This window comes from Neofelis nebulosa, chromosome X (genome assembly GCF_028018385.1).
Source record: "Neofelis nebulosa isolate mNeoNeb1 chromosome X, mNeoNeb1.pri, whole genome shotgun sequence".
Classification (NCBI taxonomy): domain Eukaryota; kingdom Metazoa; phylum Chordata; class Mammalia; order Carnivora; family Felidae; genus Neofelis; species Neofelis nebulosa.
In genome coordinates this window covers 15,325,457-15,351,257 of record NC_080800.1, presented here as the reverse complement: position 1 = coordinate 15,351,257, position 25,801 = coordinate 15,325,457, and the positions used below count along the sequence as shown (strand labels likewise).

The following is a 25,801-nucleotide window of genomic DNA, read 5'->3' as shown; positions in this document are numbered from 1 at the left end:
GTATGTAATGACATAAGCTAGTTGAAAATGCCATGCTACTTTACTACTTAAGTATTACAAAAACAAATGGGTGGGGCGCCTGGGTGGCTCAGTCGGGTGAACACCTGACTCTTGATTTCAGCTCAGGTCATGATCCTAGGGTTGTGGGATCGAGCCCCACGTCGGGCTTCACGTTGAGCATGGAGCCTGCTTGAGATCCTCTCTCTCTCTCTCTCTCTCTCTCCCTCTCCCTCTCTCTCTGCCTCTTTCCCCGGCTCATGGTTGCTTGCTCTCTCTAAAAAAAAAAAGTGTTTTGAAAATAATTTTCTAAGCCTCTGATGCATATGAAATACCTGCTATATTACATTAGTAAAGACTCATGGAATAGAGTTACTAGTATTTAAAGGGGGTAAAACCCTGAATGTTTTCAAAGAATATCTTTTAAATACTTGTAATAACCAAGTGTCCTAAAATAGACTGTTAGGTTTTTTCCCCTAGAGCTTTCTTTTTTTTTTTTTTTTAATTTTTTTTCAACGTTTTTTATTTATTTTTGGGACAGAGAGAGACAGAGCATGAACGGGGGAGGGGCAGAGAGAGAGGGAGACGCAGAATCGGAAGCAGGCTCCAGGCTCCGAGCCGTCGGCCCAGAGCCCGACGCGGGGCTCGAACTCACGGACCGCGAGATCGTGACCTGGCTGAAGTCGGACGCTCAACCGACTGCGCCACCCAGGCGCCCCTCCCTAGAGCTTTCAGTGGTTGTTGGAGAACAGTGGTTTTATCTTTTTTTTCCTTCTTCTACTTTTAGGAAATGTTTCAGTAAAAACGATATAGATTCATTGTATCCTCTTGAACCATGCTGCAGCACTGTAATACGTTCCCCATTGTTTCCCCCCCCCCCCCTAAATTCCAGCTGCTGGATCAACAGCAATGCTGTATTCTATATTACAGTTGTGGGATATTTCTGTGTGATATTCTTGCTGAACATCAGCATGTTCATTGTGGTCCTGGTTCAGCTCTGTCGAATTAAAAAGAAGAAACAACTCGGAGCCCAGCGAAAAACCAGTATTCAGGACCTGAGGAGCGTTGCCGGCCTCACGTTTTTGCTGGGCATTACTTGGGGTTTTGCCTTCTTTGCCTGGGGGCCAGTTAACGTCACCTTCATGTATCTCTTTGCAATCTTTAACACCCTACAAGGTAAGTTCTTGGCGCTAAATACACATGAAAGATCCCAGTGGAACTTAAAGCTATCTAAAAGTTAGAGCATCCGCAGAGTGGCTTATTTCAGAGCTTAAGACTGATTTGTTGAAAAACAGATTTATCTTTGACAAGGTGGGGCATGCTTTAAGATCCTTGGAAGAAAGGCATTCACTAGATTCAGCAAGGGGTATTTTTCCTTCTTATCCAGATTGTCTCCTCGGAGGGAACATACTGAGGGGAGCCTGCCAGGAGCTCTTTCTGGAGTCACTCTTCCTTCACTTGGTGCCTTTTTTTTTTTTTTTTTTTTTTTTTTTAAATCTGTTGATCGAGGTAAACATGCATACAGAAGAGCGCACGTACCATAAATGTCCCCGTGACGTCCTGCCGCTCCAACCTTCTAGGTCTGTGCTTGGTTTGCAGGTAGTGATAATTGTGAAGTCAACAGACAGACCCCAGGGGCCGCAGCCTGGCCCCCAGTGGCTGATCCTGAGAAGATGCTGTGCCGGGCCACCCCCCGCAGGACAGGGGCAGGTTCTGGGCATCTCCTTTGCAGCGTCCCGTTTGTGACTGAGACCCAGCTGCAGCCGTTTCGGAGCCCGTCCAGTTGCGTTGTTCAGAAAAGCAAAATTACTACCTCTTTCAGATCAGTGTTATAAAAGACTTGTCAGATGTACTTAATTTTTAATGGAAGTACTTTGGCATTAAAAGCTAAGCAGCCTAATAGGTTTACATTACAATAACGATAATTCATGTCTCTTGGTTTCTTTTTATTCCAAATCCTCTGTTGGGATGCCTTTTAATTGCATTCTCATCCGCTTGTTTTCATCTTTTCCTGTTTGTTGCTTTTAACTCCCATAGCGTCCTCCTGTAGTTCTGTCAGGCGATGGATCGTTTTGCTGGCTTTCCAAGAAATCCCAACCCGTGATTGACTTCAAATGCCTAATTTGGCTATCCGTTCTGATTTGGAGGAAGCCAGTTAATATGCTTGTCGGTTACGTACGGTTGTTAATTTTGACTTAACGGTGTACCAGCTTCTGACTTGGTACATCCAGGTGTTACGCTACATAGTAGTAAACAGAAAAGCTTTCTCTGCCATAATGGCATGCTAAAAGAAAAAAAAAAATACCCAAATTGCACTACTCACAAACACGAAAGCAAGGTACCCATCCTCATATATTTAATGTGGAAACTGAACCTGCCTCTTTGTCTTCATTTCCCTAGAATGTCTCCTCATTAGAATATGAATGGACGAAAGCAGTGTATCGTTTCATTTCTGAAAAGGAACGAATGCCTAATTCACAGGGCTTTGGGGTCCATTAAAGGAGAGATGTGTATAGGTTCTGATTTGGGACTTAGGTAGGCCCATTTTGGTCTCTCCCATACACGCTGTTTCTCTCCTTAGGCAGCCAAGGGTAGCCGCCCATGGTGGCAAATAAATAAAGGTGTGCAGTAGTCAAGATGGGCTTTAGGATGGGCACGTGTCTTTAGGATGGGCACGTGTACCCTACTAGAAGCAAACCTGAGATTTAAAATGCAAGGCTTTCAAGTAGACAGACTGGGGCTTCAGGAGAGGGAGAATTCAGAGTTTGTCCACTCATTCAGCAAATATTGACTGGCAAAAGCCTGGAGGAATGGGAGCAGTGGGGAGCCCCGTGCCTGCATCACCAGGAAGAAGGCGGGTGGGAGGCAGAGCCTGCGTGCCTCTTCAGGTCTGTAGTGTCGCTCTCTTTGTGGCCAAGGTCGCCAGTGGACGGTTTCCTTGAGCAGATTAGAGAGAGGCTGGAAGGCAGACAAGGACATCACCGCAGGGTACCAGGCTTGGGACTCAGCCGTGGGCTGGAGAAGATGAGTCAGGGATTTGAGACGGACAAGGATGTGGCACTTGACAGAACATGAAACTGGATGCATATGGAAGGAAGGCTGGGGAGGTAGGAGCCTCCGTGTGAGCTGGCATCCTGAGTGGATGGCTTGTACTTGCAAAGGTAGAGAAGGCCAAGGACAGGATGTGAGAGGAGGGACAGTTTAATTCTGGAAATACGGAGTTATCATTACTTTTATAAGTAGTTTGTGTTTTGTTTTTGTTTTTTTTTTGTTTTTTATCTTACAAAGAGTCCCTGCAGGGTGTCTTTCAATAGCAAACTTTTTCAGGACTTTGGACTTTTTTTTTTTTTTTTTTATTCACAAAATTTCACTTTGCCTATAGCTGCCAAATATTTTATCTTTTGTGCAAAGGAAGCCCATGATATTCAGGTCTTAGTTTGGAATTATGTGACTTTTTTTTCCTCCGTAGGATTTTTCATATTCATCTTTTACTGTGTAGCGAAAGAGAACGTCAGAAAGCAATGGAGGCGGTATCTTTGTTGTGGAAAGTTACGGCTGGCTGAAAATTCTGGTAAAGATTTACCTTTTTCTCCTCTTAAATCCTGAGGAAAAGACAGAAGTTAAGATCTAAAGCAATCAATGTCAAAAGGCCGTCTGATCTAGAAATCAATGAACAGATCCCAATTGTGAACGTTAGGGAATAAAATCTAGTGAATTAAAAAATAATTATTCCCGTCTGGGACCTGGGAGCTTCACGAGCAATAGAATGAATGGGCTTGTTGCTTCTTACATGAAACAAGAGTGAAATTTTTAGAATTCCCTTTTGAGCTCAGTTTTTCCATTTACACAAAGTGAGTTTTGATATTTGCTTTCAGAACTTGTTAAGTCTTAACTCAACCTGGGGGGTTGGGAGATGGGTTAAACAGGTGGCAGGATTAAGGAGGGCACTTGTGATAAGCACCGGGTAATGTATCGAAGTGTTGAATCACTCTATTGTACACGTGAAACTAACATTACATACGCTGTTAACTAACTGGAAATTAAATAAGAACATTCTAAAAATTCTATGGTTCTTTAATAAAGCATATTATTTTCTTACAAAAAAATGTCTTGGCTCAACCTTTTTACCACAGGTCCCAGTGGTCAGTTGCTTCATTTGTTAGCAGGCAAGTCTTTGTATATAAGCTTTAGCATACCTTTGGTTATTTTGAAATTATTTTCAGGTACGCCCTGCCGAATTGTAGAGCACATTGCTCATTTGCAAGAAAATAAGAAAAATGAAGTACTGTTTGAAAAAATAAATTCCTTTTACACGAATACCACCCATGAACACAACCTTTGCAATATTGCAAAGATCTGGTGGCATGAGATCTGTACTCGGAAAATGGCAGTACAGTTGGTGCGGTTCTTCTAAAACGTTTAAGAGCCATCAGTCATCACAACACAGTTGTCTTGTGTTCTTGTTAAGATAGTCCTGGGCTCCTGACTACTACCTAATTCAGGGGATATTTACAGACACAATCAAATCAGTGTGGACTTCAGTCCAAGAGAATATAGCTTACTTCTAACCAGGAAGTCATTTAAAGCACAGATGTATATAGTCTTAAATGAAAATACATTTTATCACACCACCTTGCGAAATGTGTGAGTTCCTTGCAAGAAATGGAAGCAAGATCAGTTGCTAGATAGAACAGGTTATACCGCGATGATCTGTCTCTTGCATTTGAGCTTCAGCGTTCCATCTGGTTTTTCTGAAATGCTTATTCTGTTACAGACTGGAGTAAAACTGCTACTAATGGTTTAAAGAAGCAGACCGTAAACCAAGGAGTGTCCAGCTCTTCAAATTCCTTACAGTCAAACAGTAACTCCACACACTCCACCACGCTGCTGGTGAATAGCGATTGCTCGGGACTTGTGAGCGGGAACGGTACGTAGGTCTCAATATAGTATGTCTCAAGCTAGTGTTTGTTTTTATTAAAGTAGTTTTATCCTTTAATGACATTTTTGCTCAGCTAAGAGAAAAATTACATAGGACTAGTGGATCACAATGCGGTTCCGTTATAGAAGAGAAGGTTTATTCATCCAGACTTACTCATTTTAGAGCAAATACCAAAACCTTTACTTTTTTAGGATTTAGTTTTTCATGATGGGACTTGATGACGATCTAAACATTTTTTAATGTTTACTTTTTGAGAGAGAGAAAGACAGAGCATGAGCGGGAGAGGGGCAGAGAGAGAGGAGACACAGAGTCCGAAGAAGGCTCCAGGCTCTGAGCTGTCCGCACAGAGCCCGATGCGGGGCTCGAACCCAGAAGCCGTGAGATCGTGACCTGAGCCGAAGTGGGACGCTTAACCGACTGAGCCACCCAGGCGCCCCAGCCTTCATTCATCATTTTAAGACATTAGTTATTTTTATGACGAATTCAAATAAGTTTGTGAGAAGGTTTATATACCACATAGTTTTCCAACCCTCCAAAAATGGGAGGTCCTGCTTGTTTATATAGAATTAAAAAATGCAATAGAGTGCCTCTAAATCGAGGTTTCTCCACCTTGGCGCAATTGGCATTTGGAGCTAGGTAACTGTTGGGGGGGGGGGGCTGTCCTGTGCAATTGGGAGTGTTTAGCAACATGCTAGTTTCCACCCACCAGATACAAGTAGCACCCACCCACTCACCCCCCCAGTTTTGACAACCAAAAATGCCTTCAGACATTATGAAATGTCCCCGGAGGGGTAAAAATCATGCACCCCCCTTCACTGAGAACCAATGCCGTAGAAGATGGGAAACAGTTACCACATGGCCTTAGCTCTGCTACCAGGGTAAGAGCTCTGGCTTCTGTGCCAAATGGCTGTGTCAGGAATGACTCAATACAGGTAAACAGAGTACAGGCAGTAGCTTCAGGGCTGGTTAATAAGTTGTTAGCATGAGAAAGCAAGTTCAAAGCAGAGAAATCGGAGGTATGAGGTAAGCCGTCATGAATCCTCAGAATCACAACATACCAATAGAGCCTATTAGCTTGGACCAAAATGTTTGGAGGTCTTAAAGCCAGATTTTTCCATATTCTAGAAACAACTCAGAGATGAAGCCTCATTTGCCTAGCTTGTGTTGCCATCCATCCTTTGGGGAGTCAGATTTGACTGAAGCAACACATTTTGCACAGCTGTTTTTGATGGCTACCAGTGAGGGTAGGGGTACATTTTGGGCCACCAGAATGGCCAAGTTTTTTGTTTTTTTTTTTATGTTTGTTTATTTTTGAGAGAGAGAGGGAGGGAGGAAGGGAGGGAGCAGGGAAAGGGCAGAGAGAGAGGGAGACACAGAATCTGAAGGAGGCTCCAGGCTCTGAGCCGTCAGCACAGAGCCCGACGCGGGGCTTGAACCCACCAACTGAGATCACTATCTGAGCCGAAGTGGGACACTTAACCAACTGAGCCACCCAGGCGCCCCTAGAACAGCCAGGTTTTTAATACCACGTGACATGCTCATCCGATAGACCTCCCTGACTCCTCGGGCTACACACCAGGATCTGGGATGGATGAGGGACGGGACAGGCAATTTGAAAAAAGAAGCTGGAAGGTTAATGGTTTCTTAAACCAGGTGAAATTGTCCCTGCACCAGATGTCCTCAGACCAGAATGCCTAGGTCAGGATAGCTGCCTCAGACAGTCACATGCCCTAGTTGAGCTTATCTATCACCCTGTTGGTGTGTGACACGTTTAGTTCTGCTCTACGGGCTTGGTGCCAGCAGCCGTGTTGTTAGGTACGTGGGGCCACAAGCTCACAGTTTGAAAGAAACATCACATGTTGACTCCATCAATTCTGAGCTGTATAACCTTGTGCCAAGCACTTGACTTCTGAAACCGTTGTTTCATCGTCTGTGAAATGGGGATGATAATCGCACTCAACCTGCAGTGTAATGAGATAATACTTACAAAGTTCTCGGCACTCTTACCGTTATTACTACAATTATGGCCTGAACTAAAAAAATGGGCTTATTATTCAGCTTTCTACATTGTCTTCTAATAGTATAATGGTCACACACAGTTCGGGGCCTGCTTGCGGTACGGGAGGCCCAGGTCCAAACTTCGATGTCTCTAGAATGCCCAGCTGCACCCTGGCCTAGACTCTGAGGTTGTCATTGATAGTTTCCTCTTGGGAATCAGCCCTGTCCTGATGTAGTCAGAGGGGCTGGTTTGGTCTACGAGAGATGATTTTTTTCTTGGCCATAACTGTTTTTGCTCTGGGTTTCTCTGGTACAAGGTTTTATTTCATAGGAATCTTAAGGAACCAGGAACCTTGTCAGGGGACCTATGGGGATCTCTGTTAACCTTTACCTTTTGGGGGAGACCAGAATATCACAGGTTATACTATACGTATGCTCGATATGCGATCAATACACTACACATAGGATCGATAATGATCAACCAGAGTTAGGAAATGGGCCTTTTCAAATCACATATATTGCTTTGCTTCATTTTTGACCGTTTCATTAAAAAAAAAAAAAATGCCACAGAGAACTGGCTTCTGACTAATTCCCCAGTTTGTTTTGCTTACTTTGAGTGGCCTTAGGGAAGGAATGCAAAGTAAAAAACAAATACATTTTTTAAAAAACCATTCTACACGTGCCTACTTCAGAATAAAGTGATGCTTAAGTTTATTTTTAATTGCTTTCTGTGGATACTCCATGACACCAATTTTGTTTTTCCTTATATAGGGAATGCGTCTTCAGAGAAGAACGGGGTTTCTTTCAGTGTTCAGAACGGAGATGTGTGCCTTCATGATTTCACTGGAAAGCAGCACATGTTTAACGAGAAAGAAGATCCGTGCAATGGGAAAAGCCGTATCGCTCTCAGAAGGACTTCAAAGCGGGGAAGCTTACACTTTATTGAGTAAATGTGATTCCTTTTTCTAAAATCAAAGCATGATGCTTGACAGTGTGAAATGTCCAATTTTATCTTTTACACAATGTGAGATGTATGAAAATCAACTAATTTTATACTCGGCAACCTCTGGAGGAGCATTTGCCAATTGAAGGGCGATGGTTATTGGAAGAGGAAGCCAAGAGGTTTTAGACATGGTTTTTAGACATTTGCAGTTTGTTTTTTTATCCTTCCTTTTAAGAGGAGATTGGGTTTAAACAACACAGTAAGAGTAAGACTTCTTGAAAATCAAAGTAGTTCATTTCCAGCCACAGTTTAGAGGCGAAGTCATCTTTGATAACGTCCCAGAAAGCAACTGTTGACTTCAGCCTGTTGGTGAGTTGAGTTGTGCATGCATTTGTTGTAAATAAGCTAAATTCTAGTGACCCACATGTCAGATATCTTCCACGTCTTTTGTATTTATTTTCTACCGTGTAAATGTATTTCTTTGTAGAATCGTGGTTGTGTTCTTGTGTCTAATGTGATAATTCAGAAAATCCTTGATGGTTCAGTGAATTCTAAAGCTCCTTTTGGAGATTATATGGGATGTGAAATACAGAAGCCTCACTGAAATCAAGAAATTAATGATGCCAGCCAGACTGGACAAAATGTAAACAGACAGTGCCACAATTAGCTCATATAGTGCCTTTGAGCGAGTTGGAAAAAGGTGCCCCGACTGGGCAGACACAGCCCCAAGGGCTCATGGCTTGGCACACTGAGTGGGGGCCATGTTTTAGCCTCTCTCATCCTCTTGGGTGCACCCTTGTGCAGGATACCATCTGTACACCCACATGCGGCACCCAATACCAACACCCGTCTCCTGACCTCATGCCTAATCACCAGATTAGGGAATCTGCACCAAGACGTTTAGCTTAGCACCTTGGCCACAGAGAGGGATGGAACTGTAATCTAGACCATCTGTCAGGAAAATTGTGAATGTGGAAGAGATACATACACTGCCACTTCTCAAATCCCCAGAGCCTTTCAGAAAAGGGGAGTAGAGTAGGATTACTTTTTAAGGGAGGTGTACATGGGGGAAAATAATCATATTGCTGCTCTTTAAAAGGCAACTGCGTAGTACTTTGTTAATTGTCATGATTGGTACGCTCTGGCCCAGCCAGAGCTAGGATTATTCTTTAAAAGGTGTGAAGTCTTGAAGAATGTATAGTGACAAGGGGGAGCAGCTATTGGGAACACGACCTATCCTTCAATGCTCTTGTTTCCATACGTATCAAAGCCTGATTGTTTCTAGTTATAGAGGGTTTATCTTGCTTCCCACCTACAGCTGTTTGAGCAATGTCTCGAGTAGGTCCTTATTAGGAACATTGCAAAACCCTTTAGTTAGGCCTTTCACGAAGGTTCCCTTGCATATAGTTCAAGTGAATGTTGTATTCCAGGTTAACCACAGTAATAACGTAATACACTTCTGTGAGTGCTGATTTGCCTTCGCAATATTTCTTCTCTGATTTATTTAATTGTCTTGTATTTATGTTAAAATCGACAAGACTGTTAAAATCGCCAAAATAAATTTGTAGCTCAGTCCTTTGAGTTTGAAAGCCTTCACAAAGAGAAGGCGTTTGCAGTCTCTTTCCCTGGCGGCGTGGCGTGTAAGTGGCCCGAGATGAACGTGACAGTAACATCTCCTGGAAGACAGCAGACACACAGTCACCGCGGGGTTAGAGCAAGGGTCTTCCTCACAAGATCAGCTTCTGGGGTCGCCTCTTCAGTTTCCTCTTGATCTCTTTCAAGATTCCCTCTTTAACAAATGTTGCCTTTGGCCCACACAGTCCCAGATTTAGATCCCCTCCGTGTCTCTGCTTCCTCAGCATTCAGCAGTAGGATTTCGAGAAGGTGAGGACAGGATTAGGGGTTTCTGGGGAACTGATTAGCATGTGGGAGCCACCAATGGGGGAAACTGGCCTCGATTCCACAAGAGGTCTTAGAGCAGCCTCTCCTATGATGCTCAGCTGCCCCAAAGAGGTTGAGGATTCCACTGATGAGGAAGGTGGTGAGCTACTCTAGATCTGGGCGTGAGAGCTCAGAAACCCAATCTCCTGCACATGATGTGATCAAAGCATACACCAAAGAATGCACAATTCCAACATTCTTTAGATCCTGTCCATCGCCCCCTCATTTTTCCTGCTGTGTTTTGTGTCTGGGCCGTGGGCCTTAAGCCAGATTCTCTTGTCTACTTTTTTACTTTACACGGATAAGGGGCAGGACGGAGAGAATGTCCCCGAGAAGCATCCTCCTTTGAGTTTAAAATTGGCGTCACAGTCTGAGATTCCATCGAAAGGGAGAGAAGTGCCAGTGTGAGGAGGCGAGGAGTGTCACAGCACTGACCAGAATTTGAAGAATCTCCTCAGAACATTTGAGAAGTGTTTTTCCCCAAAACACACTGCAGTCATTAATCCCACAAAGTAACTCTTCACTTCAGCGAGCTCTTAGCAAAAGCTGAAGGCTGTTCATGACTTTTCATGACTGCTCTTAGCAAAAATGGTGACATGGCTTCATTTGGGATACTAGGTTGTATCTAATGAGGTTGCCTAGAAAGCAGGTTGGTTTGAAGGCCATTTGGACAAAGGACTGCTTCACTGAATGAACAAGTTACCGATTGGACTCGTGTGTTGCCATTTTTTCTCCATGACGGCATTTTAAGGACTGTTCAATATGTCTCTGCCTCAGCTCCACGCTGATGTAGTTGGAGTCTGAAGGAGAGGAAAAAGGAAAGACTGGGTGGATACAAAAACATAATCTTGAATGGGCAGAATTCTTGTCAGTAGATTCTTTTTCCTTTTCTGTAGGTAAAGCATTAAAAACTTGGGCCAGACAAAAATTGAATACCTTCTTTCAGAATATATTCTTCTAAATATATCTATATATTCGTCACTGAGAAGAAATCTTACAGTCCCCGGTGTTTCTCCTCTTTACCTCTTAGTCTCAAACTAGCTACGGGACCCTGGAATAGAGACAAATTGTACATTCTTTAAAATATTGCAATGAAAATGACCTCCAGTCAACAAAAACTTAACTGCCAAAAAAATAATGAAATTTGGCAAATTGGCTATTTTCAGCAAATTGATTTAGAATGAACCCTCTCCCCTGTGTCAAAGATGGAGTGCTTTTCTTTAGACCCAAAAACTTGAGCCTTCAAGAAGAAACATTGGATGATTTCTCCCTTGGATGCTGACATGGGGCCCAATGGGAACTTCATTGGCCTCAGCCCCCATGGCAGGACAATGGGGCAGACGCTCTGGATGGGGTCTGAGAAGTCAAATGGGGTGCTACCCGAGTCCAGTTTGGGGCTTTCATGTTTACGAAGATCATGCATCAGCTTCAGAAACAACAACATACCCCATCACGTTCCATATCTGATTCTTGACCAATATTTGAGAAATGACGTGGAGACAGGTTTCTGTTGGATCACAGCCAGAGAAAAGCTTTGTGGATATGGAAACCAATATATGGAGGTTTTGTATCTTAGGGACATAGGATACTAAGATGTGAGTCTGATTTTTATGTAGCACAGTTTATGGCCCAAAATTTGCATAGAAATTTACAAGGTAAACAGTTGTAGCCTTCCTTCTTGGTTTTATCATTGGATTTCAAGCTTATTGAAAAATATAGCTTATATGATAATATTCACTAAAGTACAGGCCAAAGCTTAAGCATAAAGACTAGCTATACACCAAAAGGGGTATATGTGTGCACAGAAGAATTTACTAAGAATGAGATAAACTAAAAATGTTTCCATACTGGATGGAAATGCCAGATAATGAGCAAAGGTTATCAGTTATTGCCTCCCATGGCTGCAAAATGGACTCTTGAAGAAGCATTCAGTATGAACAAAAACAGTAATGAAGCAAGGATCCCAGCTTTTTGATTCAAAATATATGAGTTCTAGTAAGAGTACATATTCCAAAAGAGATTGGTGATAACAATGTCTCATTTCACCCCTAGACCATAGCAAATTCTGCATGGAGGCATATCACATGGGTTGCTGCATACTTTAAGAGCCAATAGGAAGAAAAAAGTATGTGAGATGATGAGGGGTTTGATGCTTTAGTTGAGTGACATAGATTTATGGTATGGAATTTCTAAAGTGAACTCAGTTAAGGGGACCCAGTTAGCAGGACGGATTTTCTTTCATTCATTCAACACTGAGCCACACTACATGCTCAACACTGTTCCAGACATGGCAGGAGATATCAAAGACTATTTCAATGAGTAACTTACAATCATTAGAAAAGCATGCCTTATCTGAAAACTAACAATATGAGGCAGTACATTGTCAAATGATGGATGAAAACAACTATGACGACTCATGAAGTACTTTTCTATGAGCCAGGCATGGTGCTAAATGCTTTATATCCATCCTCTTGATGTTGGCCACCCTAGGAGGTAGGTGCTATTATCCCCATTTTACGGAAGGGAATGTTGAGTTTCAAACAGCTTCAATGGCAGACAAGCTCACACTTGTAAATGGCACAACCCGTAATTTGAATTTAATTTGAACTGACTCCAAAACCTAAGTTCTTACAAAGAAATTGTGGGAATTCAGAGAATGGGGAGGGCTTATTATAGCAGGGGGAACTGAGCTGGCCCTTAAAGGATAGGCTTCAGTAAATAGGTGAGGAGGAGGAAAAGGAGGTGGAAGAATGGCCTACTAGGTCAAGCATATAGTAAATGCATGGAGACTAGCAGAAGACTTGTGAAAATTCCATTAGCCGAGCTGTCCCGCGGAACAGATGCTGTTGGAAAATGAACACTGGGTCAAAGCCTGTTAGCCGCTACGGAAAACTGTGATGCCAATTTCAAGTTGTAGGCCTATAGGAGGTGGACAGCAGGCCTGACTTCAAGGGCAGTGACCAGGGGCGGCGCTACAGAAGCCGGAGTGGGGGGGGGGGGGGGGAGGTGCAGCCGTGGAACTCTGCCCCGACATCCCCTTTTTCCTTCCCTGAGGGGCCCCGCTACTCTGCTTCTGCAGGGAGGTGGGGACGCGGCCAGGTACACAGTTGTGATCCTGGCCCGCGGTCGGGCGCTCAGGCGGCCGCGGTGGGCGGGCCTACTTCTCCCGCCTCCGATGAGGTTGGCGGCTCATCCCCGGCCCTTATCCCCGACACGCGGAGGGTTCTGCTCCGCTGCGGGGCGGGGATGGAAGGCGGGCTCACCGACGCGCTGGTGAGCTCATCCCAGGGAGGGGCGGGGCCACAAGTGGGCGGTTTTAGGGGCGTTCGGGGTCCCTGGCAAAGCGGTCCGCTTACCTTGCTCCTCAAGCCCAGCTCCGCGGGTTCCGCTCCGCGGCGGGGGCGGAGCTGGAGGCGGGTCCAGGGGTGGGGCGTGGGGCGGGCCCAGGACGTCCAGGTGGTCTCCGCGGAAGGGCCTGTTTCTCCAGTTTCCTCGGGGCTCGGCGGTCGGCGGCCGGCGGGGAGGTAAGGGGCTCAGGGAGGCAACCGAGTTCCCGCCCGGAGCCAGGTTCTCCGCTGCTCCCGTGGGCCACCCCGTTTTCTTTCCCCCTCGAGCCGCGACTCGGAAGGTTGCGTTCCGCGGCGGGGGCGGGGCGGCAAGTGTGCTGCGGCAGGCTGGTTGGGTAGGGTTGGCGGCCCGCCCCGGGGCCTCTTCAAGACCTCTGGAAGGCAGAAAAGGCTCGACGGGGTCGTTGTCGTCTCACGTCCAGAGCCCAGTTCCCCGCGTCTCCCGTGTGGCAGCCCGGGACCCGCGGGCGTCGGGCGTGCGGCGGGCCTGGTCAAGGCGGGACCGCTTTAGCGCCAGCCCCCATCACCGCCCCCGCGTCTTCCAGAAGAGTGAAACTCTGGTTGGCTTGCTTTCCAAGCATACTTTGCTTCTTCCATTTTAAAAAGTCTCGACCTCCCACCGCCAGGCTCCATCCCGAGAACAACGAGGCTGTGAGTGTTTGGGAACCAGGCCCGCTAGGCGGCCTCATTCCGGGCGTCCCACCTCTGCACAACCCGTCGGGCGCCGGGGCTCGGGCAGCACGCGGAGATGAGGAGCAGGAGCAATTCCGGAGTCCGCTTGGATGGATACGCGCGGCTGGTACAGCAAACCATCCTGTGCTACCAGGTAAGGAAGGACCACCCCAAGCTGCCCTCTTCGTGGCACTTACTCTCCTACCCAATCCCCTCCCGCGTCCTGAGACTTTGCAGTTAAGAGGTTTTTCTCTTCAAATCCAGAGCTTGCTGGCCAGTGATTACCCTCACCCCCATTCCACCCCATCCTCTTTCAGGGGACCGAAGTGCTGTGTGGCCACTCTTCACAGATTCTTTGACCCCTGTTTGGGATCGAAGACAGAGCCCCCCCCCCCCCCTCCGACCCCGTGCCCTGGACACAAAAATGCGTCTTTTTGCATTGACTGTCCATTTTGGGGGGTGAGAGAGGGGGTGTGTATAGGTTGGACAGAGCACACTGAATAAGGATGGGGAACTCGGACTGCCAGGGCAGTAGACAGGAGCGAAGAACCTCCTGGGGTTTGCATCCGGCCTCAAGAGAGTGGGGCGACTGCTGCTGCTCCTTGAGTCACTTTGTTAGAGACCCACCTGGGAGGACCTCAGGGGTTACTCTGGTTGATATTTTACAGGTGAGAAAACCACAGGCCAGAAAGGTTACCGTCTGAGCCAAACGCAGGTCTTCTGCTCCCAGCTTTAAGGGGACCTGTGAGGCTGCCCATGTGGTCTGATGTATGAATATGCCTGCTGTTCTGTATTACTGGGCTAAAGTGATATGTGGGCCCATCATGTTAAGACCACTGGACTATTTTTATTCCTAGTGAGGACAGCAGCTATGTCCCTTGCCCTCAATCAGCAGCAACTATTTATAGGACCTCCATGTCTGAGAAGGAAGTGGCATTCCATGAGTAGAGGCTCAGGCTACAAGTCGGAGCTGTAATCATTCCCAAGCCACTGACCATTTTCCCTTCTTAACCAATTTCTCAGTCTCATTTCTTCATTCAGGAAATATTTATTGTGTACCTGTTATATGCAAGGCACTCTGTCAAGTGCTGGACTTAGGAAAAGAATAAATCCTCGTAGTGCGATCTGTGCATAAGGTGTAGGTCCAGACTCCTTTGTCTGAGATCCTTGGGGCCAGATGTTTGCAAGTCAGAAATGTTTGGATTTTGGAAAGGTAATATACACATAAAGTCTTTAATAACTGCAATGGGAAGTATTGGACCCTTGGACCCATTTTTCTCACACCCGAATGTGAATATTCGCACTGAGTAGGAAAAGCAAAGACTTAAATAGTTTCACATCAGTTCAGGTCACCTTTTGCCACCAAGCTTGCTACAAACTTAGGAAAAGACTTTAAATTTTCAGAGCTTATTGGCTTTAGAAATTGCACACGGATTGCGGTCCTTATTTGGGGGAGGTTAGCCCAGTTTGGGGACCAGGGGTGGAGTCCTGGAAGAGATGATGTTCAAGTTGAGAATTGAACAAGGAACAGGCGGGCAAAGGGTGGTTACTCTTTGCCTTCCCATTTGGAAAATATTATAATTACATCGGCAGATTGTTTTAAAATTCAAATTGAAACGTTTTTCCCTTCATTACTGTCATGGAAGGGGCTATAAGGAGAAGTGATGAAGCCTGGTTCGTGTGTCACACCCGTGTTTGTGTCCCCGGCTCTGCCTTGAATGATGTGTTAGCTTTTACTCAACATCTCTTAAGTCCACGCCCGCATCTGTAAAATGGGAACAGTAACACCTACCTTCATTGAGGTATTGTGAAGAAAATTCGGGTCTAGTATGTTGCCTGGCGCCCAGTAGGCCAACAGTAAATAGTGCTATTGGTGGTATTATGACTTTGACATAGGCCACACATACCTGGGCCACACGTCGTCACCTCACCACCCTGGGCCATAATACTCCCTTTCTTGAAGGCCCTGATATAACTACTAATTGCTTTCTAGTCCGTGAACATGATTATGTGTCCCCATTGATGCAGTGAGATCCTTAAGCACAGAGGCCTCATCAGTTTTGTACGTTTTGAGTTAAGCAGTGTTCCAGGCTCGTGAAAGGAACCATTAAATCCTTGTTGATCAAATACTTCCTGCAGGCTCTGACCCAGCCATTGATCCAGGCTTGCCTTCTCTCAGGAGCAAAAGAACTGCCTCATTAGAGCAAACGTGCAGCGTTGGACTTTCCTCTCCAACATTTTAATGATTAAAAGAAAGTTATCTTAGCCTTTAGTTGTATTTATTTGGGGGGTAGTTGGTGAAAAGCTCTCAGATTTGCCCTCTGTACCCTTGCGGCTGACCAGAATCCTCCGCGTACCATCCTGCTGGGAAATGCCAGGAGTCTGCATTCACAGAATCACGCTCCTTACCGCCCCCCATCCCGCCCCCAACCCCGCCCCCAACCCATCCAGCCCCAACAGCTGGGCTTCACAGTTGTAGACCCTTAACCCATTTAGAGTTTCATCCTCTTGCTGAGTGATCTCCGGTCACCTAAGCAGTCTAAAAATGAATGGGCAATTTTATGCATATGTTGCCATACTAAAAAAATGAATGAGCTGGACTAACGGTTTCTAAATTGATTGCTGTATCTCCCCATCTCCTGTAGATGTATGGAGATGTTATGAGGTGTTTTTCATTGCATTCTGTTTTCTGATTTGCTTTCTAAATTGATTTCACTCGTTAGGAATCATTTAGTGTTAAACATGTTAAACATTCTTTTGTTAGAGGCAATAGCGTGTCAACTAATTCCTTTTCCTGTATCTGTGAAAGAGAACAACTTTTTCCATTAGTCATTTGCCACATACATGTGCTACTAAATATTACTCAATTTTTTAAGGCAGAGAAGAGCTATGTTTATAAAAGGGTTCTTTTGCAGATAGGATTTCATATACACAGAGAGTATAAATATACACTCCAGGAAGTATCTTCAGTTAATCATTGACTTAAAAAAAAAAAAAAGAAATTCTCAGATTTATTTTGGTCCAGATAAACATTAAATGTACATTTCTTGAATATAAGTTCTGTTTGAAGGCTCATAAAAGTGTTAAGCACAAAGTAGTGATAAGAGAATATGGATTAGAAAGAAAAAGTGATCGAGGCAGTGACCGTAACTGCAGATTATTATAAAAAGCATATAATTAAGAAATAAGAACAGTAACTGAGTATTATTTATTTAGGGGCAATGGAATTTAAAACGAAAAGAATGGGATAACCAAAACACGGAGTAGGGAACAAATAGTAATAATAATAGTGAAGTCTAGTTTGGGGGAGGTTTAAAAAAGATAGAATTAGGGGCGCCTGGGTGGCGCCGTCGGTTAAGCGGCCGACTTCAGCCAGGTCACGATCTCGCGGTCCGTGAGTTCGAGCCCCGCGTCGGGCTCCGGGCCGACGGCTCGGAGCCCGGAGCCTGTTTCCGATTCTGTGTCTCCCTCTCTCTCTGCCCCTCCCCCGTTCATGCTCTGTCTCTCTCTGTCCCAAAAATAAATTAAAAAACGTTGAAAAAAAAAATTTATAAAAAAAAAAAAAGATAGAATTAAATACTGTGAAAGAACATAGCAGAGCAATGGGAAGTAGGTTAAAGCATTCTTAGGCCTTTATCACATTAAGGAGAGAGGTATTATATATTTATTTACTTTTTAACTTCTTGTAATGTTTGTGTATTTTTGAGAGAGAGACAGAGCATGAACGGGGGAGGGGCAGCAAGAGAGGGAGACACAGAATCGGAAACAGGCTCCAGGCTCCGAGCCGTCAGCACAGAGCCCGACGCGGGGCTCGAACTCACGGACCGCGAGGTCGTGACCTGGGCCGAAGTCGGACGCTCAACCGACGGAGCCGCCCAGGTGCCCCAGAATTTGACTTTTATTCTAAGAAGTGAAGCCACGAGCAGGTTTTGAGCAGATGAGTGACATCTGAATAATGTTTGAAAAGAATCCCGCTATCACTGCATAGAATATTGTCTGTAAGAGGTCACAGAGCAGAGCAGAGTGACCAATTGAGAAGCTGCTGCAGTTGGACCACAGTGGCCTAGACAAGGGTGGTTGCAGTGGAGACCACTGGGAGTGGTGGCGTTTGGGGGAAATTTTGTAGAGGCAACGGGATTTACTGGTGGATTGGGTGTAAGGTGTGTAGAAGAAAGAAGTCAAGAATGACTCCAAGGTTAATGGCTTGAGCAACTGGTAGGATGGAATTGCCATTTACTGAGTTGGGAAAGATTGTGGAAGAACAAACTTCGGGAGGAAGATAAGGAGTTTTTATTAAGTTTGAGGTGCCCATTAGGCATCCAAGTAGACATAGCAAGTAGGCAATTGAATATATGAATCTAGAAGTAAGGGAGAGGTCTGGGCTGGAGATAAAAATCTGGGAGTTATATTGGTTTATATGTGGTGTTTAAAAGGTCCATGAGGCTGGATGAGATTACAGGAGTGAGTGTAGACAGAGAAGAGATGATGTTCAAAGAGGAGCTTTACAGAGGTGGAAAGATCCAAAAGATGACCAGCTGCCAAGGAAGACTGAGAAGAGGCAGAGTGAAAATCACTGGAGCAAAGGCCTTGAACGAGTGAGAGGGGTGGAGTGTAGCACACACGTGGTAGATGACCTTAAAGAGGAGCACAGATTGTTTATTCATCAAAACAAGAAGGAAGGCAGGGTGCATGGGCGCCATGTTCTCTTTTATTGTTTCTACTTTCTCATTGAAACATAAGGCATGGTCATCAGCCAAGGGTACAGATGGGGAGGAGTTATTGGAGGATCGAAGAGAGAGGAGCAGGTATAAAATAGTCCTTCCTTCTCAAGGAAATCAGGGATTTTTAATAGGATTGTTGGACAGCACTGGAGGGTCATTAATTTCCAGTGGAAATTATGGCTGTGTTTTTCTCCAGCCACATTCAGCTGCTCAGGTGCACCCCCAGAGTAGGCAGAGTCAGATTTAACAAGAGGTGGGGCTTTGCCCAGTGAATACAATGGAGTGAGAGGGGTGGGTGCAAAGGATTAACGGAGAACTCCTATCTTAAACTGTTTCAGATAAAAGATAAAGAGGGATAATTCTTAACTCCTCCTATGTGGCCAATATCCCAAGATACCATAGGCAAACAAGACATAATGAGAAATAATATCTAGGGAGGAAATTCACTTATAAATATTGATGTGAAATACAAAGTGAAATACTCAATAAAATAAATCCAGCAGTGTATTAAAAAATGTATCACAGGGGCTCCTGGGTGGCTCAGTTGGTTAAGCGTCTGACTTCAGCTCAGGTCTTGATCTCCTGGTTCGTGAGTTCCAGCTCCATGTCAGGCTCTCTGGGGCTTTCTGCTGTCAACGCATAATCTGCTTCAGATCCTCTGTCCCCCTCCTCTCTTTGCCCCTCCCCTGCTTGTGCTTGTTCTCTCAAAAAAAATGAACATTTAAAAAAACCCAATAATTTGTTTAAAAAAACGCATCACAATCAAGTTGAGTTTACCCAGGAATACTAAGAAATTTACTATAAGAAAATCTAATGCATTTTGCCACATTATCAAATTAAAGGAGAAAATAGTGTGATCATCTCAGTAAGTGTAGAAAAACCTTTGATAAAATTCAGCATCTGAAATGATTTATTACAAACACCTCTTAGCAAACTAGGCATTCCAGGGAATTGTATTATCCTGATAAAGGAAAATTGTTTAAAAAAATCTGCAAACATGACTAACGTATTGGCAAAAGATTAGAAACAGTATCTTTAAAGTCAAGGACGTCAAGGATCGCCACTAGCGTTCCTTCTATTCAGCACTGTAATTGTGACCCACATAACAGAGATGAAAAACAAATGAGCAGGATAGAGATGATATTTGCAGATATAAATGCCATAGGAAACCCAAAACTACTGTAACTAGAATTCTCGATTTTTAGAGTAAGTTTTGGGGTGATTAATAAATAATAAATACAGAAGCTTAATCCTAAAAGAGTCTTTAGGGAGCCAGCCACTTATAGTTGATTGATTTACGTTTCAATTTTTACTTGAGACCTTGTTTCAATTTGATTAGATAGCAGTTGACATTATTGTTTGGCTTCTGTGTTTGTAAATATTCTCCTTTCATTACTTCTCCTAACACCAAAGAGAAGTTCCAAAATAACCAAAAAATATTTTAAGTCCAAGTGTCCTATTTCATAGTTTCCCTTTAATTAAGTTGATTCTCTTTCTCATTTATAGTAATTTTATATATTTTATTTCCATGATTGTATTCTATAATATAAATAGGCAGTTCACAGAAGAGGAAACTAATATGTGAAATGATGACTCAACCTCGCTAGTATCTCGAACTCTAACAGATCAAGACAATACACACTGACAGATTGGCAGCAGTTTGGAAGCATAATTCTAAGTGTTGACAAGGTTATAGAGAAGGGGCAATTGTTATACGCTACTCATGGGAAGAGGCACTAGTTAAGATAGACCGAAGAAAGCCCAAAATTTCATTGAATAAACGCAGAAGTTTATTTCTCACTCATGTAACAGCCAGTGTGGGTCCAGGTCAGTAGCGGTGTCATCTAGAGACCTGGGCTACCAGTGGCTCTGCCAGCTTCAGTGTGCAGCTCCGAAGGTCACCCCGAATGTCGACCTCCAGCTGGTGGATCAGGAAAGAGTTCGGAAGATTGTTCATGGGAGAGTTTTACGGTCAAGGCATGGAAGTTGCGTACTTCACTTTCACTTAGGTTCCTTTGGCTAGAACCCAAACACATGGTCGCATCTAACTACAGGGGAGGATGGGAAATGCAGTATAGCTGAAGGCCTAAGAAGAAGAGGAAATCCAATTAGTGATTAGCTAGTAGTCTGTGCCTTAGAATGTAAGTTACAGACTGTTAAGTGGTACAGCCACCTTGGAAAACGTTTTGGAGATATTGGTGAAATTGAAGCGATGCATATCACGTGACCCAGGAGGTCCATATGTAGTTATGCATACCAATGGTGTGCTCTTACCTGTTACCCAAGGAGACATGTACAAGGACATTTGTTGAGGCATTGTAAGAGGGAAAAATTAGAAACAATCTAAGTGTTCATCACTTTGGGAAAGGACGAATAGAGATATCTAGCCACACAATAGCCATACACCATATAGCACTTGAAATGAGTGACCTAGACTTACATGTATCAAATTGGATAGCACTCAGAAATTTAAAGTTGAATGAAAACAAGTTATAGAAGAATAAGTACAGTCTGCTGTTGCGTATGTGGAACTTTAAAAGCATCCCCAATAATATTCTTCCTTGCTTAGGGACACGTACTTACAAGAATTTCTAAAACATGAACAGGAAAAATCCACTCCTGCTTTGAAGTAGTATAGTGGTTCTCAGGAGTGTGGTCCCCAGATCCCTTAGGATCCCCGAGCCCTTTTAGGGCCGATAGATGGCTGTCTGCTCTGTGTGTTGATTGGAGAAAGAAAGTACTGAACGGATGACATCTTTTCCTTCACATAATTCAGTGCCCTGCCTTTTGCCATCTCCTACTTCAACTCTTTTGGGTGCCAGGAGGAGGGCTTTTGCTGTGCTCTTTTCAGGACAGCTTTTAAATATTTTAGTGCCGGATGAAAACATTTGAGTAATTGAATGAAAAAAGCCCTTGAATCTTCCACTTAACAAATAGAGGACTGTAATAACCCATACACGGGAGAGATTTAGAACTGTTTCCAGTTTTGCAGGAATCCAAAAGATCATCTAGTTAGATCAACTGGTTTCCTTTTATAGCTAAAAACTTCAGCCAGGAGAGTTGAGGGGACCTTTTTCAAGGCCATCCTTCTGGTGAGCCGACAGCCCTGCGATGAGAGGAATGGAGAGAAATACTTTAGATACACCAGATTGCTGTGAGCACCAATTAAAAGTTGCATTCTCCTTATTTTTACCTGTTAAAATAGTGAAACTTTCGTAGGCCCTTTATTTTTGCCTGTTAAAATAGTGAAACTTTCATAGGCCCTTTCTTTATACTCTGAGGCAGACGTGATATTTATTTCACTCTATTAGTGAAAGTCACAGAGTGAAATAAATATCATGTCTGCCTCACACTGGGTGGAGAGAACGTAATTAATGTTCGTAACATACATGTAGAGTAGTGGTTCTTAATCAAATGAGTTACAGAGCCATTTGGGAGCTTGGTGAAAGCTGAATGTTTTATTGTCTCCTGAGAAAAATGCTCATGAAGAATTTCCAGGAGTCTCATGGACCTCCACCTCCCTGCCCCCCAAAGCCCATCAGTCAACTCCTAGTAGATCCTCTAGTGAGTCCAGATTCGCAGTGACGTGTGGTACTTGGTGCTCTGAACCTGAGCCTAATGAAATCAAAGTCAGTCTTAGAGCTGCAAATAAATAGCGATGCCCACAACTCTTCTGTGGGGGGGGGGGGGGAACATTACTAGTGTGGTACCCAGCAATCCCTGAAACCTCGGACTTCAGGTGTCGGCCAAGAGGATCCCAGCAACCCCACTGCGTTTGTACTCCATCACTTCTCACAGCTGGCTACGGACTGACATCTCAGTCATCCCCACTTTACTACAGGGATCGGCGAGAGAGGCAAAGAAATAAAATAGCCTAAGACTGTGGTAAAATCCTTTGTCCATTTGATGGTAGCCAAGGGGCCCAGCCAGTTTCCGTACGTTTCGAAAGTTTTGAGATGGGCAGTGGGATCTGGATTGAAGCTGGAAGAAAACTGGATTGAAGTGGGCGCTTGCAGTACTTGGCTCCTGACCTAGTTTATTTCCCTGGAAGCCATTCTTCAGTCATAGGAGATGGTGCAAGTGCCTAGGCCTGGGGCACCTTGGAGGTGTGTATTATTTGTGAACCCAGAGGGGAAAGTCTGCTAAGCAGCAATTTAGAAAAAGACATCAGTTGAAAGGAAAAGTTGCCCACCTGTGATCTCCTTAGGTAAAAGCATGAGGCCTGCTGCATATTAGAGTTTCCGTTTTCAGCATTATTCTCTGAATGCCCAAGGTTTACATATCAAATGATACAAAACCTATTTTTTAAACTGATAAAGTGTTACACAGCCCGTGGTCTCAATTAGAGATGTAATCTTTTTATTTTTTAACATTCTATTTTTTAATTTAAGTAAGTTCCACTCCCAGTGTGGGGCTTGAACTCATGACCCCGAAATTAAGAGTCACACACTCTACTTGAGTGAGCCAGCTAGGAGCCCCAGATGTAATCATTTTAAGACAAAGGCTTTTGGAATTCCCACCCTAAAAAACATCTCAAGTCCAAGGCATTGATTGCCCTTTCCTGTCCCCTTTAATATTTTAAATGGTAGTTGCTAGAATAAAATTTCAGCATGACAAATGAATTTAACCAGTTTTTGGAGTTTTTAATATCAGAATTTTTCACTTTCTGTTTTTTGCTTTCCAAAATGGGGTTGGAGTTGGGGGATGATAGTGAATAATCATGTATTTTCTTTTTTTTTTTTTTTTTTTTTTTTTTTTTTAAATTTTTTTTTGTAACGTTTATTTATTTTTGAGACAGAGAGAGACAGAGCATGAGCAGGGGAGGAGCAGAGAGAGAGGGAGACACAGAATCTGAAACAGGCTCCAGGCTCCGAGCTGTTAGCACAGAGCCCGACGCGGGGCTCGAACCCACGGACCGTGAGATCATGACCTGAGCCGAAGTCGGATGCTTAACCGACCAAGCCACCCAGGCGCCCCAATCATGTATTTTCAATATTTGTCCTAGTTTCTTCTAGGTATTTCATTTGACTAATCGAATTGTACTTTTCTTCCTTGGAACTGAGCAAGGCAGCGACATGGTCTTAGCCATTCTTAATCTAAAGGAAAAAGGACTGAGGGCAGAGATTAGCTGGAAGCCTCTGACCTCTGTCTCACAGAGTATAGGAAAAGGGAGCCAGCCGAGAGGCTTCACAGAAGAGCAAGTGTGTGGGGAGGCATTGGCGTGAGGACATTCCGGGCCCACGGGCTCGGAAGTGTGCGGAAGTGTGCAAAGTGCGGGCAGGAAATGAATTCCAGCTTGGGGGCAGGGGCGAAGGAAGGAGTGTCAGGTGATTGGGCCAGATGTGGGAGGAGGAGGCTGCACCTGATGAGCCTACTTTGTAGGATTGGAGCATTCTGAGCAGGGCAGTGATTGAGATTCTAGTTCTTTCTGCGACCTTCCTTTGTGGAGGATAGATTGGAAGGGACCAGTACTAGAGGCAGGAACATCAGTAAGGAGTTATTCCAATCTTCTCGTGGGATAGCGGTAGGGGAGGAGGGAATTTATACTCTGCCAATTTTGGTGCATAGACCACATCCATCTCCGTGCCCTCCAGCTAGAAATTGAATTGGACAATGTGAAGTACCGTGGGGCTACCATCAGGCGTCTGTATTTTGCTCTAATATTGCCGCAACCTTGGATGTCTTTAACAGCATCAAATAAATTATGGTATCTAGTTCACTTTGGCCATTTAAACATTCATGATTGCATTTGTCAGGATTCTATCAGGTGTAAATGACTGAAACCCGCCTCAAACAGCCTTTAAGCACAAAAGAGGATCTCTTGCTCAAATAACTTAAAAGTCCGAGGGATTGTTCTGGATTCAGGCATGGCTGGAATCGGGACCTCAAATGATCAAGTATGTCTCTTAGCATTGCTTGGCCACCTTTGACTTGGAGTGGACTTTATTCTCTGGCGGGCTCATCCCACATGGTCACAGCGGTGCCCGCTTGGCAGCTCCAGGTTGTATCCTTTTAGAGTGGTGGCCTCTGCAAAAAGAAAGCTTTTTTATAGTGACTCCAGCACAAGTCCTGACGAGAATGGCTCTCAGCTGATCCAGCTTGGGTTGTGTGCTCCTCCATGAACTGTGCCTAGATTGGCCAGGCCTGGGATCCCATGTCCTTCCCTGAAGCTGGGGCTGGGGCCAGGGGGCAGGCAGTGATGGGTCAGCCCCACCAGAATCACACTGAATCAGAGTAGGGGAAATAATAGGCCTTTACCAGAAAAAGCAGAACGGGTGCTAGACAGGCAGAGACAACAGTGTTTCCATTAGGGTAGGGATCAAGCGAAGGGCCCAGGGAGACCCATGCTCTCCAATCTGCTTTGAATCCTCTTTTTTATAGAGAGAGAAATCGAGGTCCGGAGAAGTTAAGTAATTTGCCCAAGATCACATAGCAGGTAAGTGTCAGGACAGAAATTTGAACCCAGCTGTATCTTATGTAGAGTAGGGCCCATGCCCTTAACCACTGGGTTATACACTACACCTCCTGGGGGGGGGGGGGGGCGTGTGTGTGTGGGCGGTGGGGGTGGGGTTTGGCGCTCAGGCTCCTTCTGCCCAAATAATGCCAGACTGAGACCGCATTACCTACAATCCTGTCCATTCTCTTTGGAAAATTCTAAATGTTAGGAAGTTCTTGTATTGAGTTGAAATCTGACTTGAGTTTTAGTAACTGAGAAAATTGAATCCCTCTTTCACAAGACAGCCTCTCAGCTCTTTGAAGATGCTAACTTGCTCTCCATTAAGCCTTCTCTAAATACCCATAATCTTCCCCTGTTCCCATGAGATCTGGCTTTCAGCCTATTCATAGCCCTAATCACCCTCTGGGGACATTCTAGGCGGTGAACGTCCCCTGTAAAATACGGTGTTTGGGGGCGTCTGGGTAGTTCAGTTGGTTGAACGTCTGACATCAGCTTAGGTCATGATCTCAGAGTTAATGAGTTTGAGCCCCACATCGGGCTTACTTCTGTCAGCACAGAGCCTGCTTCAGATCGTCTGTCCACCTCTCCTTCTGTCCCTCCCCCACTCTCACTCTCAGAAATAAATTAAAAACATTAAAAAATTTTTAAATGAATAAAACATGGTGTTTGGCAGTGACTAAATATGCTAGATGTGCTCCGTGAGGCTGGCAGTTTAGTGAGACTCTCATTTCTCTCATCTGAAAACTTTGCTTCCATTAACACAGCATTGGCTTTTTTGGTATCCAC

The 25,801-nt window shown here is 44.5% G+C and overlaps 2 protein-coding genes and 1 long non-coding RNA gene across 13 annotated transcripts in view; 2 read left to right on the top strand and 1 right to left on the bottom strand.

Annotated features, from left to right (window-relative positions):
- The window catches only part of ADGRG2 (adhesion G protein-coupled receptor G2), a 123,849-nt gene extending 114,397 nt beyond the window's left edge, over positions 1 to 9,452 (top strand). For all 5 annotated transcript variants that reach the window (XM_058713997.1, XM_058713995.1, XM_058713996.1 and 2 more), the window contains 4 exons: positions 890 to 1,173; positions 3,467 to 3,568; positions 4,772 to 4,924; positions 7,706 to 9,452. In XM_058713997.1, the coding sequence (XP_058569980.1) occupies positions 890 to 1,173; positions 3,467 to 3,568; positions 4,772 to 4,924; positions 7,706 to 7,884 (718 nt within the window). In that variant the 3' untranslated portion in view covers positions 7,885 to 9,452. The remainder of the gene's footprint in view (positions 1 to 889; positions 1,174 to 3,466; positions 3,569 to 4,771; positions 4,925 to 7,705) is intronic.
- LOC131502874 (uncharacterized) lies at positions 7,855 to 13,279 on the bottom strand. The gene is made up of 2 exons (XR_009257227.1): positions 13,175 to 13,279; positions 7,855 to 10,869 (listed from the first exon to the last, which is right to left on the bottom strand). It is a non-coding gene; the product is annotated as an uncharacterized LOC131502874 (long non-coding RNA).
- The window catches only part of PHKA2 (phosphorylase kinase regulatory subunit alpha 2), a 70,966-nt gene continuing 58,368 nt past the window's right edge, over positions 13,204 to 25,801 (top strand). For all 7 annotated transcript variants that reach the window (XM_058713992.1, XM_058713991.1, XM_058713989.1 and 4 more), the window contains exons 1-2: positions 13,204 to 13,342; positions 13,792 to 13,991. In XM_058713992.1, coding sequence (XP_058569975.1) covers positions 13,914 to 13,991 — 78 coding nt within the window. In that variant the 5' untranslated portion in view covers positions 13,204 to 13,342; positions 13,792 to 13,913. The remainder of the gene's footprint in view (positions 13,343 to 13,791; positions 13,992 to 25,801) is intronic.